The sequence below is a fragment of the Hakea prostrata genome, chromosome 7 (assembly GCF_041222555.1).
Source record: "Hakea prostrata isolate BN-2017 chromosome 7, UWA_Hpros_2, whole genome shotgun sequence".
Taxonomy (NCBI): Eukaryota; Viridiplantae; Streptophyta; class Magnoliopsida; order Proteales; family Proteaceae; genus Hakea; species Hakea prostrata.
The window spans coordinates 10318772-10335244 of NC_142606.1; the positions used below are offsets into that span (position 1 = coordinate 10318772).

The window sequence follows — 16473 nt, forward strand, 5'->3', positions numbered from 1 at the left end:
AGATGAAATACATTCTAGGGGGCAGAGCTGCACAATTGAGAAGCTTCACCACAATGTTAAGTGTAGAATCTCAAAGTTATTGAGGCTCTTAAATTATATCTACTAACCTTATTTCTGAATTTTGTGTCATTAGACGAGCTAGTTATGAGTTCTAACCTTTACTAGGTGGGTAGATGAGGTGGAATTGATTCAACTTTCCCTTTCCATGCGAAAGAAAGGGGGGAGGGGGTGTTATGCTATTGCACTTTGAATCTGATTCAGCTAGGAAATGAAAATAGAAACATTTTAGATCAAGAAAAGAGCATTCAAGGTACAAGAGGGTTCCAATTCGATTTTTTGCTTGCTCAAGTCTAGCTTTTTTATATGTTAGTAACTTGCCTGAGCTCATGGCTCCTTGATGAACTTCATTTAACTTAGCATGACTTGCTTGAGCATATTTGTTTCTTTATTCAATTAATTTTTCCTTGAGATGTTATTCAACACAAACACAACTCCTGAGATGCTTGATAAATTACTCAATATTTAGTTTTCATACTCACAATACAGAATGGTTCTTGAATGGTATAATTCATCAGGAATAACATGCCAATACCTTCTGTACTAGTGTCTGAATACCACCAGCATTGTAGTTTCTTATATGCATTTCATTATTATATACACTTTACTATCTATAAAATTGGCTACTGTGGGATAAGAGCTTTTCAATTTCATGTTTGGTCCATCAACTCCATCCATATTTTTGTTTGGTTATTGTCAAATTCTAGTGTTTGTTATCATTTAAATACACTCAACATGTAATGAGTCCTATTTACGGCTGATGAGGTAATTTATCCTTATTACTATGCAACATTTTGGATCAAACGCATTGAAAACCATTGGATTTTGGATGAGATATGTTGAAAACAAATTATAGTTTCAACTTTCAATGTAGGCTTCATTTATTTCAGTGTTCATGTTTTTAAATTTTGGCTGATCCAGTTGGCTTGGCACCCTGGAACACTGTAGCAACAAAAGAGAACAAATCTATTAAATATGGATGGCCATGACTTCCAATTATATCTCAGCCTTTTCTCCTCTGCTTTTCTGGTGTCCGTTCATTCCTCTGCTTTTCCTGTGTTGTTTGTCTCAGATTCCCTAGTTTTTCCTTTGTATTTAATCTTCCTTTTAGTCTTTTTATGTTGTTGTATTTTGCTTGTATTTGAACAATTGGATGTAATCATCTCATGCAATGACTTAAATCAATTAAAAATAAGAATCATTTTTCACCATACGTTGTCTATTTGATTTCTTGCTAATTGCCTACACCTCCCAACAATTTTCTTTTAATGATGTCAAAGGGGAAGGTGTTTGATGGTTTTTCAATATGTTACATTAAGAGCACCATGGTTGTGTTTAATTGACATCAGTTTGGTCTGAGAGTTTTCAACAGGGATGGAATAATCATTATCAATGCTTCTGGGCATTTCATTGTGACAAAATACTTCTCTCCGTGATGAATCAGCTGCTAATAGCTCAAAGTTTTAACCTGAGACACGTCTGCTCGGAATGCCCCAGGAACATAAATGCTCCAGATGCAAAGATGCAGGGTACATAATGCTCCAGTTAGATTCTCTTACTTTCTGGAGTGGGTTGACTAAGATCAGCCCATTGTTCAATTCCTTGTACATAACGTTTTTGAATTTTGGATCGAAGCTGTTGCTTTGATTGTGTTGTTTTTTTTCTTTTCTTATGAGAAAGCTTTTCAGTGTCGTTTGTCAATAAGAGCAATGCAGTTGGAGTAACGTTTTCCTTTCGATTTTCTACGCTTAGAATCCTTAGATCTTTCCCTTTGTAAGGTTCAAATTCCAGGGATCAGAATTGGACCGATAGTCCATGTGAATCTGGGTCGCCCAAAATTCCAGGTTTTATTGTAGCGTTCATAAAGATATTTTTATGACAAGGAAAAACCCGTGTAGTCATTGTTTATAATTTACTGCAAGTGGGGATCAAATTATTGCTCACAGCTCACAAGTCATTTTCTCAACCCCCAACCCCCAAAAAGAAAAGCACACAAACTCACAAATCTCCAATGACATCATATTCCAAAGTGGCGGCTGTGGCTGCCCTTTCAATTATTTCCTCAGAAACCAGTCTTTCTTCCCTCCGCCTCTCAGTTGCAGCGTTAACGCCATGGATTTTGTAAGCCCTTTGTTAAACATCTTGGTCAGTATGATTCAACCAGTAGCTGCAGTGATAAGCTCTCTGGTAAATTTGAAAAAGAAGGTTGACACCCTGACAAAGCAGACACAGGAACTCTTGGAGAAAAGAGAAGACCTGAAGGCCGAGGTCGTCGCAGCCCGACATATGCCTGTAAAAATTTCAAACCAGTTGCATAGGTGGATACAAAGGGTAGATGACATTGAACGTGAAGTAAATTCCATCAAAGAAGATCTCCGAAACAAATGGGCATGTTTTGGGGGCATGTGTCATGTGAATTGTTGTTCAAGCTACAAGCTCGAAAACAGAGTTGCAGAGACGCTGCGTGATGTCGAGGAACTGATCACGAAAGGAGGAGAAATTGAAATCCCTAATGTATCTCGTCCTGTTCGAGTCAAACGAGTGCCTATGATGCCATCAGTGGGTCTCGACCAAATCCTGGGGAAGGTTGGGCAGTTCCTGATTGAAGATGAAGTTGGAATTCTGGGAATCTACGGCATGGGAGGTGTTGGGAAGACAACCCTTTTGAGGAAAGTCAACAATGAGTTTCTAGCAACAAACGACTTTGATGTGGTGATTTGGGTCGTTGTGTCAAGTGATTATTTTGTGGAGAAGATACAGAAGGCTGTAGCAGTTAGACTGGGCTTGCCTTGGGAAGAGACAGAAAGCCAAGCAGATAGAGCCATAGAGATATTCTCAGTCCTCAGTACAAAGAAGTTCATCTTATTGTTAGATGATGTTTGGAAAAGATTGGACCTCGAGATGGTAGGGATTCCTCTTCCCAACGGGACTAATAAGTGCAAGATCATATTCACTACAAGAACCATTGATGTGTGCAATGACATGGATGCTACAAGGAAATTGAAAATGGAGTTCTTGAATGAAGATGATGCTAGATTTCTCTTCGAAGAGAAGGTAGGTAACAAGGAACTGTTAAATTCTTCATCTGTAAGACCTCTTGCTGAGGCTATTATCAGAAAATGTGGCGGATTACCACTTGCCCTTATCACAACTGGGAGGGCCATGGCCAACAAGAAGACGAAGGAAGACTGGGAGCATGCATTGCAAGTACTTAAGGATTCACCAGCAGAACTTCGAGGCATGGAAGATGTTTACACCCACTTGGAACTAAGTTATGATAATCTACGAGATGAAACCTTGAAAGCATGTCTGCTGTATTGTTCCTTATTCTCAGAGGATTACTCTATTGAGAAAGAACAGTTAATTGAGTATTGGATTGGGGAAGGGTATCTGGAGGCATCTAGTATGAAATACTTCATTGCCCATAATAAGGGACATGCCATTATTGGATCCCTTATGGATGCATGTCTGTTGGAAACCGGTGAAGAGAAATCACAGGTAAAAATGCACGATGTTGTCCGTGGTTTTGCATTGTGGATAGCATCCGAAAATGGGACAAGACGGTATAGATTTATTGTACAGGCAAGAGCTGGATTAACTGAAGCACCTGAAGTTGAGAGATGGAAGGAGGCAGAGAAGATATCACTCTTGGATAATGAACTCAACACATTAACCCAAATACCAGATTGCCCAAACTTGTTGACCTTACTGCTCCAATGGAATATTGGTTTGAACAGGATATCTAATGGTTTCTTCAGCTACATGCCCAGTCTTAGGGTCTTGGATCTGTCATTCAACAGCCTTAGAGAGATTCCAGCAGATATTGGCAATTTGGTTGAGCTTCGTCATCTTGATTTATCAGGGACTAAAATAACCAGCTTGCCAAAAGAGTTGGGAAATTTGGCAAAGTTGAGGCATTTGGATCTTATACGAACTCCCTACCTTAAAGCAATTCCAACTGAGGCCATTTCAAGACTCTCCTCGCTGCAAGTGTTGAATCTGTACTATAGTTACGAAAATTGGAATGCAGACGGTTCTGAAGACAAGAAAATTCGTGTTGAGGACTTGGAGCAGTTGAGAAACCTGACTAGACTTGGGATCACAATTACTGAAAGTGGCACTCTCCATGTACTCTCTCGCTTACAGAGATTGCCAAGACTCATACAGTACCTATATGTCAAGGAGTGTGAAGGCCTGATTTGTTTGCCACTGACATCAACTTCTGGAAATGCTGAGAATCTACGAAGACTTAGTATACGCAATTGCTATGATTTGGAGGAGTTAGCAATTGATGTGAAGCTTGGAGAGAATTGGCTCCCAAACCTAGAGCTTCTTGACTTACATGGCCTTCCCGACTTAACCACTATTTGGAGGAATCAAGTGACTAGCAGATGCCTTCATAACCTTCGTTTCTTGAACATCTGGTACTGTGATAGATTGAAAGATATTACATGGGTGTCACAGCTTCAATGCCTGGAAGTCATTTATATATTCTATTGCAAGGGTTTTGAAGAGATTGTAAGTGAAACCCTAGTGGAGGAATCAACTGCAGAGACTGTAAGTGAAACCCAAGTGGAGGAATCAACTGCCTTCCCCAGACTGAGAACAATATCTATACGAGACTTGCCAGAACTAAAGAGTATCTCCAAACATGCTTTGGCTTTACCTTCTTTGGAGAGCATTGCAGTTGTAGGGTGCCCAAAACTGACAAAACTGCCCCTCAAAGTCACCAATGGCTTGTCATTGCCTACAATCTATGGAGAGGAGGAGGAGGAGTGGTGGTCTAGATTGGAGTGGGAAAACAGAGATCTGAAATCTACCTTTTCTACCCACTTCATTCCTGTTTGATAGTTTGATGTTTATGTTTTCATCATTCGAGGTATGCCTTTCCCTTCAACAAATTTGAATGGCCACCACTTATGGGCTGTGGATTACTGTTGTCTCAGAGTAGTTTTCCTACTGTAAAATATGATAACTCGCCACATTCAATTACAAGGGATTCTTGTCTGAAATAAATTTTGGAGGGCCCAGAAGGAGAGCTCCGAATCTTCACAGTTCCTTCCCAAACCTATCTCAAACAAGCTTGACGAAGCTACATGGTATCAAAGCAAGCATGGGTTCTCTCTTCATGCAAGGGAAAGGAAGTGAAATCAATTCAACACTAAGTGAAAATCTTTTTGTTATTGTTACCAAGGTCCTTTCCTCTCCTTGGCTCCAAGAGCTTTGTACTCTAGTTGCTTTGTCACCTGCATAAATAACTTTATTATCAAAACGCTTATTCCAAAACATTTCATCCTTTTATTTTTAAACTTTGTTTACTTTGCAATCAAATTCACTTGATTTGAAAAATAAAAATATTACATCTAAAAATGACATATGATAAGAATTTTAGGTAAATTAAACAATTTTGGTTACGGAAATTCCCTTATTTAATAAAAAACAAAGAATAATTTTCATCTGAGGTTTGGTCTATTTTATTTTTAGTCCAAAAAAATTAAGACTTTGCATCTGCCTCTCATGTAGTATAGAAAAAGTCAATATAAGGACAAATTATCACTTTTATGACTAATTTGTCCTTATTCCTTTTTAATTAAAATTTTTTACATACACCCTCCCAACTACCGCTAAAAATTTATAGTCTAGGCAACCTAAAAATTTGACTCTCTGCGAAAATGCTCTTGTGTGATAGCTCCGGCTCGTCCATCATGGCAACTGTTCGGCGAGTTACTCTAATGTGCTTAGAGGATCTGCAAATGGCGCTCAACTTGTAAATGCTAGAGCAGTTTCTCCAGCCAAAACGGTGTATGGATACACTCGTGGTTCGCGTGGGGCATACAATATTTCTAATGCAAGCAGCGTGGTAATTAATGAATGAGGTTTTAGTGCTGCTATCCCTGTGTACACTCACAAATTTAGGAAATGGATTCCTCTGGTGTGTATTGTGAATCATGCAATGATGAATGTCTGTATGACAGTAAGGAATCCTAGACAAGAAGAAATCCCATCGTCTTCCACCCAGTTCGCCTTCATTTCAAGTTTTAGATAGGCCATTTCTCCAACAGGAAATCTAACTAATCGCCTTTCCCAAAGATTAAATCGAACGCGAAAGAGATCGATTTGGATGCCAAAGGATTGATTGAGAACTGCGTTCATGGAACTACACAAAGCAACATTTTTTGAACGGATTCTCACTAGAAATGAACGCTGTCGTTGTCAGTCGTTTTGAAATTCCAATGGGGTGTTAGAGGTTCTGGTGAAGTTTATGCTTTTTCTTTCTTTCTTCCAAAAGTGCAAGGCCTTCCGATCAACCTAGTTTTGAACGTCCAATCCCCATTGAACTTTCAAAACTTTCAAAACAATGATGAATCCATCTGCGACACTAAGGATTCCTAGACAAGACAATCTTATCTCAAAGGATTCTAATCCGTTCTTCTTTTGTTTTTTTGTTCTTCTTCTTTTGGATTTAGTGATGAATCCATGGGTTCTCTATGTAGTGTTTAATTTAATTTAGTATGTTAAAATTTTAAATTAAAAAAATAATAATAGTAAAGAAAATTGGTCATAAAAGTGATAATTTGTCTTTAAATTGATTTTTTCTATAGTACACGGGAGGCAGATGTAAAATCTCAGTTTTTTAGACTAAAAATGATATAAACCAAACCTCAGGGGGTCCAGATGAAAATTACCCTAAAACAAATTTACTTCTTTTTGATTTCTTATATTCGCAACATAAGGGATCTATGAAAATGATTTTGCTTGGGAACAACACTGCTTCTAGTGGTGAAAGGCCTAGATGCATTTTGGAGTCTATAGAAAATCTGGACCGTTGAGTGAAGTGTCATTCAACGGTCTAGATTTTCTCTGACCCCAAAATGCATCTATATCATGCGCTGGGAGCGGCGCTGCTCCCAAGCACGATTCCTATGAAAACCACTTGTGTGCAGAGTGTAAATAAACAAATACACATGACTTTTTACTAAGGCTGCGTTTGTTTGCAAAGATGGGGTGGGGAAAAAAAAACATGTGGGTCTCATGTGTAGTGGGGTGAGGGAGGAGGAAAGGAAAGAAAATGGTTTTGTGGAAAAGTTATAGAGGTGGGTCCCACTTTTTACTTTTTCCAACTTTTTCACAAAGTCCCACCAAATATGTGGGGTTTTAAAATGGCATGGGGTGAGAAAGTTGGGCTGCCACATTAGGAGAAAGTTGTCTCCTACTTTTCCACCCCAAACAACCAAACAATCTACAATTTTGGGATTTAAGGGAAAAATAAGAAATCTACATTCTTTTCAAGAATTTTCCCACCCCACCTTTATTCCAAACAAACGCAGCCTAAAGTATGTGGCTCGTTAGTCCATCTGATAAATTAGTCTTTGTATATTTTTATGAATCAAGATTGAAAATAGAGAACGTTTCTATCCGATACCTTCATAAATATATTATCACGAAATTAAAATATTAAAAGTCACCGATCACCTTTCTCCATTTACAAGTCATCTGTCATATCTATTTATCAAAAAAACTACAAAAACAAAAGCACAAATCTTCCCTTGGATTAGAATAATATAGATCTTGAAAGTCAACTGCAAAAACATTTGTTCTACTTCTACTAGGTTTTCAAAAATTCATCTTTCACGATATTTTAATAGCCATGGAATTTGAATACCAGCTCTGAATATTCAGGCAGAATTTTTTTTTTATTTTAATGTTATTTAATTGATTGTGAATTTTAGTTGGATTTTCCCTATATTTTGGGGTGATATTCAATATATTGACTTATCCACTTGTTTATTTTCTTTGTTATTTCTATGAAGTTTATGTTATTTTAAAAATGATCAATTAATTATTTTTGGTCTTTCACTCTAATAGGGATGGGTCTTGGCATAACAATTGATGGGTCATAGTTGTATCTTCCAAGTTAAAACAATCTCCACACGAAAAATTAATTGTATTAAACAGCATGAAAAAATTATCCCTTCTGAATTTTGCTTGTACAAAAGGTTTTACCATTGTGTTCTTGCTTTATCAATAATTTTTTTCTTTCTTTTTTCTAAATATATAGAATTCATTTGGCCTTAAATTCATTTTGACCCTGCATGGTTACGCGAATCCAGAGATTTCAAATCGGATTCACAAATCGGAGATTTTTACCTGTTTGGTTGTGTGAATCTTTAGATTCATGAAATCTAGAGATTCACATTTTTACACTAAAAACGTGAATCTATAGATTTATGGGTATGAGTTGAAATCTAGAGATTTCACCCATACTATCAAAGCGCTAAAGATTTAAACCATAATTCAATAAATAATTTTTTGGGATAAATCTAAAAAATTTCATTCCAAAAATTCAAACTAACCAAACAGTTAATTTCACGAACCATGACTCTAGAGATTTGAAGTCTGTAGATTTGAAATCTCTAAATTTTGGAAATCTACATACTCAAATAACCAACCAGGCCCTTATCTATGGAGTCTATTTGGTTACTTGAGTCTGAAGATAAAAATCTAGAGATTTCAAATCTATGGAGTTATCGTTCATAAAATTAACTGTTTGGTTAGCCTAAATCTTTAGAATCAAATCTGTAAATTCATCATAAAAAAACATTTATGGAGTTATGGTTCAAATGTTTAACGCTTTAAGGGGCCTTTTGGTTATATGAATCCAAAGATTTATACCCATTTTGTTGTGAAAATCTCTAGATTCATGAAATCTAGAGATTCATCTTTTTATAACTGTTAAACATTTGCACATTCACAAAAATCACATATGAATCTACATTTTTCATTCCACATATTCAGTTAACCAAATAGTTAATTTTATAAATTATGATTCCATAGATTTGAAATCTAGAGATATTTGAAATCTTAGACTCATGTAACCAAACAAACACTTATAATAGGGATGAAATCTCTAGATTTCTCCTTATACCCATAAATCTACATATTCACGTTTTTAGTATAAAAAGATGAATCTCTAGATTTTATGAATCCAGGGATTCACACAACTAAACGGATATAAATCTCCCATTTGTGAATTCAGAGATTTCTGAATTCATGTAACCATGCCCTAGAAAATTAAATTTTAAAAATAAATTGCTTCACGATTCAAACAGGTCTCTATTGATGGTGTTGAAGGAGCTAAATTTTTATAAACAAGATAGAAACACTTTTATAAAGGAGACTCAATTCCCATTCCCATTCCCATTCAGCCCATTTAAGCCGAGGTTGACTTGACAACCCATTCAAATTGTGGTTCTCAACTGGGTAAATAATATTGTTTGATAATGCCAACCAAAAGTTAAAACAGTTAATTAAGAGTAAATTAAATATGTTTAGCACCTAAAAGAACTCTTAAGGTAGCCTCCGGGTTCATGCATTGGTGAGTTGGACCCCATCTTACCAACCAAAAGAAAAGTGCATGACAACCACATTACAAGTAATATGAGCTAAACTTACATTTTTATAATTAAATTCAAGGCCAACTGTTTATTTTTAAGATATTTTTGGGAGATTACATTATATCATAATCATCTAAGAATTCTTTTAAAAAAATGACTATATTGACCTCATGTAAAGGTGGATTTTTCAATACACTCCAGACAACTATATGTATGAGTATAAATTCACAAGCACTAAAAAGTACATAAAAATAATGTAATATAAAAATTAGACATTCTTAAAATCTTATTAAAACATAAAACATAAGGGGTTCTTGAAGAATCTATTAGAGAAACAGTGTATCTTACTTAATAAAATATTCTTAAATTAAAAAATAATTGAAATGCCACATGAAGAGTATTTCAAAAATGTGAAGGCGAATGATATAATTCAAATTAAAAGAGTCATAAGCTAAAAGAGAATATAATTTTTGAAAAAATACATGCATAGTCTATGGTGATTTGATACATGCATGTAGTTTTAGATTAATTTCATGAAACACTTAATAAAATATATATATATAGTTTATTTATTTTCTAATCAATTAAATTTGTCTTAAATACATCAATATGAAAATTTGAAAACTAAGGTATTCATTTGATAACTCATATTTTAGACTATATTTTTTTCTCTAAATTTGAATGTACCTTTGTGCTTAATTAAAAAATATTTTATATAGTATCCAAAACATAGATAAAAAATTAAAATAATATTTTTATTTTCTTGGTAGACTAGTATCTATGTAGCAACCATGATAAAGTCAAAGGACATACAATATCTACGGAAATGAGATGAGTTCACAATCTTGAGCTAACTTATACAAAATAATAATTCCATTTGAGGTAACTGGGTTATGTCGCAAGAATGGTATATGTCATTGGACTTAATCCGAGCTTAAAAAAGAGTTGATTGACAAAAAATAATAATTACTTTGGATTTTTTTGGCTAAGGAGCTCCTAAGAACCTTTCTACAATAGTTTTCAAGGGATTCCTCTTCACACGTTCTTCAAGAATCCTATTATAACATGATTTTCTAGCAAGAGAATGAATTCTGTATAAACTAATTCATCTAACAAATGGTGTTTGGCTAAGTTGTTATATATGGTATAGAAAAAACCACCTTTATTAAAAAGTTAGTGTTTACATTAGTCATCATATAAACAAAAGAAAAAACACAAGAAAATTGGTTGGATTTTTCAAGATTAAAAAACCCTACCCAAGATGGGTTCAGGTTCGAAATGAGTTTGAATATTTTACACATATAAGAAATGAAAAATTTTCAATCCATATAGTTAGATTCATAATAGGTGTTCAAGTTAAAAACAAAATCCTCTTTTTTTAAAAAATTTCAAAAGGTAGCTGTTACACACTTACACGAGAGGGGATTTAAACTTTTGATGTCTTTCTCGGTTTGACAGTTTTTTACTAACAAATCCACCCGTCGGATTAATCCATATCATTTATTCTCTGATTCAAGAGAAGATTTTACTTTTAAACTAGATAAATGTTATGAATCTAATAATGTGGATTGAAAAATTTTTCGTTCTATCTGATTCAATTTTGTTCGAAATCTTTAGTAGAACAATTAAGTATTTAAGGAATAGTGTGAGGATAATATCGACATTTGGGTCAAGGTTCAAAGATTCGGAGAAGGTCATTTGTAGAGAGGACAAAACCACAACCACCAGATAACGCAGCCTCGCCGCTGCCAGCTAGGCTCGCATAAATCCGAACCTCGGCTTTGATACCCATACCTAGAGGCTCGGACAATACAGCTGGAGACAGCCTGTCAGCAACCAAGACCCCTTCCGCTTTTTCTCTTCCTCCAGTTTTGTTTGCAGTCTCTCTCTCCCCCTCTCTTTCTCTCTCTCTTCACCCTGCTTCGTCGTCCTCTTCTTGTTCTTCTTCTTTCACGTATTAGGGCTTCCGATCTTCTGTTGCAGCTTTTAGGATCTTCACTGGAGTTCAGCGAATCGATATTGACGCTTCGAAAAGCTCTGGTTTCATATCATTTCGGTCCGATTTGGTACTGAAGTACTGTTTTGGTGTAAAAATGCTTGAAATCAGGGCTTTTCATCTGTAGGGAAAGGAGGTCTGTTTTTCTGATGGAAATGCTGGCCACTGGCGAGGTCTCCTCACAGGTATTTTCCATTTATTTTGAGTTCCTGTACGAGTTTTGTGGCGTTAAAGGGCTTGATTGGTAGACGATGAGGCTTTGCGGACGATTTTAAATGTTTTTTTTTGTTCGTATTACGTTGGGTGATAATTTTCCTCCAATTTTTTTAGCTTCTCCTGTAGGTGGAAGCATGAAGATCTCTTGAATAATACCTTCTTTTGTTGTGCACACTGTTTCCAGTAGTGTTTTATTTTGCGGTTTATATTTTTTTAGATTATTTTTATACGTTGAAAAGAAGTTGAATGCGATTATATTATTATGTTTCTGAAGAAATTGGAGTTACATTGAAGCTTGTTTGAAGAATATTTCATTTATTTACTTCTAGAAATGTTTAAAACGAATGTTGGTAGTTAGGAAAACTGGCACTTGCACTTTCTGATGAACTCCGTGGAGGATATGTTGGACCTTTTTCTACGAAGTTAGAGGGTCGTTCTTGCTCTTGTTTGAATTGGGACGACGTGGAGGGCAAGTGTGTGAGTTCCTGATCATGTAATCGTAGAGTATGTTCTTTACTTCCTCCCCGTCTTGAAAAATATAGAGAGACCACTGGTAGGATCTGTAGCCTCCAGAGCAGACGACAGAAAATTAAAATTCTTTGTTCATTTTAGGGAGGATCTGAGATTCTTAATTATGATAAGAATGGGCGAGTAAAAGTTTCTACTCTTTCTGCTGAGGTACCGTAGTTCTCTCTTTATGATGGTTAGTTGCCTTATTTGAGTAGTTAACTATTTCAAGGGCGAACTTGTTGCCAAAGGCTTCTCTGCACAAGCAGAGTCCAGGGAGCAATTTCCCTATGTAGCCTTACCCCCTGCAATTTTTGCTGAGAGGCATTGCTTGACCTAATGCTATAGGGTCCACCGGCCATTTCAATGATCCATATTATATGTTTTGATTTGTTCTGTTTATTTATTCCTCATTGACTGTGTTAGCTGATACTCCTATCAAAATTTAGGTGGTCTAAAATGGATGGCTGACCGCGAACCCATGAGTTGATTTTTCTGAACTCATATTAGCTGGCAACAGTTTGTAGTATATGATAATCGTGAACTAGAAGAAGAAGTTGGATTTGAGATTGACTAGGGTCCCAGCAAGTGTTTGAAGAGGCCGAAGAGATTGTCTGTGGACCGTGGGAAGTGTAAATCTGATCTTGCTGGTTTGGTTGTTGGGAAGGTATCTGCTACTGTTGCTGTTGAATCACTTTGTATATGGTTGTACCAGTTTGCACATTAAGCTTCCGACATCATTGGTGTTGTTCATTTGAGGGTTCCTTGACGTTATTGGTGGGACTTTTTTGTATCCATGCTGGCGGAGAGCATGCGTGGAATCTGTGCTTCGGGTAATGCCCCTGACCAGACTCGTCACCGAGGCATTCGGTGTGGTGACAATCAGTCTAGCGCTTGTACTGGTACTTTTTGGCGTAGTCGGCATACTTTATTCAGTTTACTTCCAAGCTCGGATCAGAAGACAAAGCTTTGCTCCACTTCGATATTTTAATGGGCCATGGATCATTCGGATTGTGCTAATTTTTCTTGTGATTTGGTGGTGTTTTGGGGAAATTGTGCGCTTGAGTTTCCTGAGACAGGGAAAAGTGTTGCATCTCCTTACAGTGGAATGGCAGGAGATTGCCTGCAAATTTTACATCCTATCAAATCTGGGGTTTTCAGAGCCGTGCCTGCTTCTCACCCTTATGTTTCTCCTTCGTGCGTCCTTGCACAGGGGGTCAGGAACTTTAAGCCGAAAATGGAATGGAAAGACAGCCCGTTATGTTCTTCTTTATTGTATTCCTTTCTTTGTCCTTCAGCTCATTATAATATTAATTGGTCCCAGATTCAACAGTAAAAACTTTGCATGGAAAATGCCCCATTCCTTCTTAACAGTAGTCGTGCACCATGATGATGTTGCCCTTTGCACTTACCCTTTACTGAGTACTATTGTCCATGGGCTTTTTGCAACTCTAGTGACTGTCTATTTACTTTGGCTTGGAAGACGCATGGTGCATTCGGTGATCAACAAGGGATTGCTAAGGAGAGTTTATTGGCTGATCTTCTCTGCTTCGAGCTTCCTCCCAGTAAGGGTTCTTTTGCTTGGTTTATCTGTTCTGTCTCAGCCAGAGCATGTTTCATTTGAAGCTTTAGTCTTTCTAGCTTTTCTTGTTCTTCTATCTTTTGCTGGGGTGGCTATCACCATGCTTGTATACTGCCCAATTGTGGATTCCTTGGCCTTGAGGGTGTTTAGGGATTTGGAAGAGAGAGGAAGGCCAGAATTCAACAATGATACTGCTTCTCTAGTTCCTAACCAAAGCTTCCTTGAAATGAGTTCAGCTACTAGTGTTGCAAGAAACTCAGATGCTTCAACAAAGCGTGGGTCAATATCTTTCAGGACAATGGTGAGGGATGATGCTTCAGCAGCCTTTGGGGAATTGTCTCCATTCTCACCTGATTCACATCCACTTGTGTCATCTCCTCCAGGCTCTCCTCCACTTCTCGGCCGGCCCATGCTTTCCCCGTGAACAAGTTGCCGAACTGTAGGAATGTAGAAGGTGGGCTTTGTTGTTGTTATATCAGTTTTTTGGTAATGAAAGGTTGTATGTAAAGGGGCTGCTTTGACAATTTAATAAGGATCTCTTGTTCATAGGAACTGGTAGCTGTATTCTCATTTTTGTTTTTATGAGAGCGGTTCTCCGGACCTTCAGCATCCACTCTTATTGGCTCTGAGTGGATAGGGGGTTTATCATCACTCTTTTACCCATTTTTGCAGGTTTGTCAAATAATTCGATGATCAGTGAAGAAAAAAAACACAGATTTTGCACAAGGTAAGAGACAAGAATTTTAGCACCAGAATATTTGTCTGTTTCATTTGGAGCGATACCGTTTGACCATGCGTGTTAAACTTACTTCTCAAGGTTGTCTGAGCAAGCTTACCGCTCGAGGCTGAACGCAAATGAGGCTTGATGTTGAGCTGTGTTTGCCATAACAAGTAATATCTTTCTTTATTTGATGGTTGAGGTTGCCATAAGAATTAAAATTTTGGTTGTTCTTACGTTGTACACCAGCACTAGCTCAACCCATCCCTGTCAATGGGAAATTTACAAGTTAGGCTTTGTTGGAGTTCTTTCTCTGCTGTTCCTGATTTCTCCACGGCAGCTGCTTCTCCTACTATGTCTGATCTTACTTCACTTTCCTTAGCTCCATTTACCTTCTCTAATATCCATCATTTCCTTTACTGATCTGGGGTTTGCAGATTCTTCCTTGTTGCACGGATCTGGTTTGCTAGGGTTTTGTTAATTGCAGTTTGCCTTGACTAGAACCTCTTCCATCCGCACCACCGGCACCTCTGCTTGCTGTTCTTCTTCCACTGACCTTCCCCTTCGATCTTGCCAACCTCTTGTTTTTTTCTCCCTCGTTTTTTTTTTTTGAGCTGGTGAGTTGATATTATTTGGGGGGGATATTACTAATATATGTGTTGCTGGATGGGTGCAACCTAAGACCTCTAGGGGAGTTTGGGTTGTTAACCGCTCAACTAACCTACTATTGGCAAAGTATTCACGATACGAGTTCAAGTCTCAACAAATATAAACCTTAAAGACCTTTGTATCATTTATGTTTTTTTTTTGTTGGGCATTTGAGATTCATTTGAGCTAAGTTTGCACGCACCTTGATTACATCCTCAGGGGAGCCTTGTCGTCTGCAAGGGTCTTCCCTCCAGTCTTTCCTTACCCGCTTGTGTTTAATAGCCATTTAACTATTGAATATAGCTCTCAAGCAAAACTACTTGAACGATTGGCCATAGAGATTGTTTGAAGAAGTGGGTTTTAAAATTGTTCTAAGGGGGGAATTATTCATAGTTGATTCTGATTCATGTCAATGTCAATTGGTTCTAATCTCTTTGTGGTGAAAATGATTATGGTCTCATTACGGTTCACAAATAAAATCATTTTAAGGAACGGTTGAGATCAAGATATTTATGCAAATTTGATTCCTGATTCTTGAAATCTTGACGAATGAAGCTTTTAGCCTCAGGCAGACCATTTACTGGCAATTCAAGTCGTTGCCATGATTTCTGATCTCATTTCTAACCTTTAGTAGATGTGAGTCATGAACTCTAATTTGAATATCCTCCACACATGAGTGAAATTAGATAATTGTGCTTTAGTTAATCGCAACACTAAGCTGCGAATGGTGGGATTAAAAGTGGTGGTCAAGATTCAATCTCGAACACCTTTATTTTATTATTACTTTTTGAACCATATTGACCGAAATCTTAAAAGAAAAGAGCAAAAACGTGTGGTTGAGATCAAATCTTGTCCACCACTTTGAATTTCAACCATAGACAGTTCAATGTTGTGCAATAAATTGAGCCCGAAATTTCGTGTTCTCAAACACGATTGAAGCTACTTCATGCTTGACATACTTTGCCGGTAGGGAAGGTTGGTGCATGAACTTTTAATGCAAAATGGTATTCGTGCGGTTAAAGATTCTACATCTTATGTGGAAGAAACTGGACCGTTAGCATAGAGAGAAGTAGAGAACCTTTATGCCGTTACGTATCCTCACGTGTATGTGTTTCACAAGTGGATCGTAACAAAGCTTTATTCTTAAAAATAAATTGCCTGTGGCATGGTCTTACTCTAACCCAAAAAAAAAAAAAAAAATCTTCATTGTACCTCGTTGCAAAATATAAAATCATCATTTATTTTGATGCCCATAACCCCCCCCACACTTGTGCAAATTCGATTCCAAACAAATCTAAACAAGAAGGTATGAGACATTACCGCCTATAGGTGCAAGATTGGCCATGGTGCCATG

The 16473-nt window shown here is 37.0% G+C and overlaps 2 protein-coding genes across 2 annotated transcripts; both read left to right on the forward strand.

The window, feature by feature from the left end:
* The first annotated feature begins 416 nt into the window (after positions 1-416).
* Positions 417-5275, forward strand: RPS2 (NB-ARC domain-containing disease resistance protein). Its single transcript, XM_089164413.1, has one exon. The coding sequence runs from the start codon at positions 2170-2172 to the stop codon at positions 4903-4905; it is 2736 nt and encodes a 911-aa protein (XP_089020539.1). The 5' UTR covers positions 417-2169; the 3' UTR covers positions 4906-5275.
* A 6059-nt stretch (positions 5276-11334) lies between these two features.
* Positions 11335-15056, forward strand: LOC149009651 (uncharacterized). The gene is made up of 2 exons (XM_089164005.1): positions 11335-11633; positions 12621-15056. Exon 2 carries the CDS (start codon positions 13008-13010, stop codon positions 14175-14177), a length of 1170 nt encoding a protein of 389 aa, XP_089020131.1. The 5' UTR covers positions 11335-11633; positions 12621-13007; the 3' UTR covers positions 14178-15056.
* The last annotated feature ends 1417 nt before the right edge of the window (positions 15057-16473 follow it).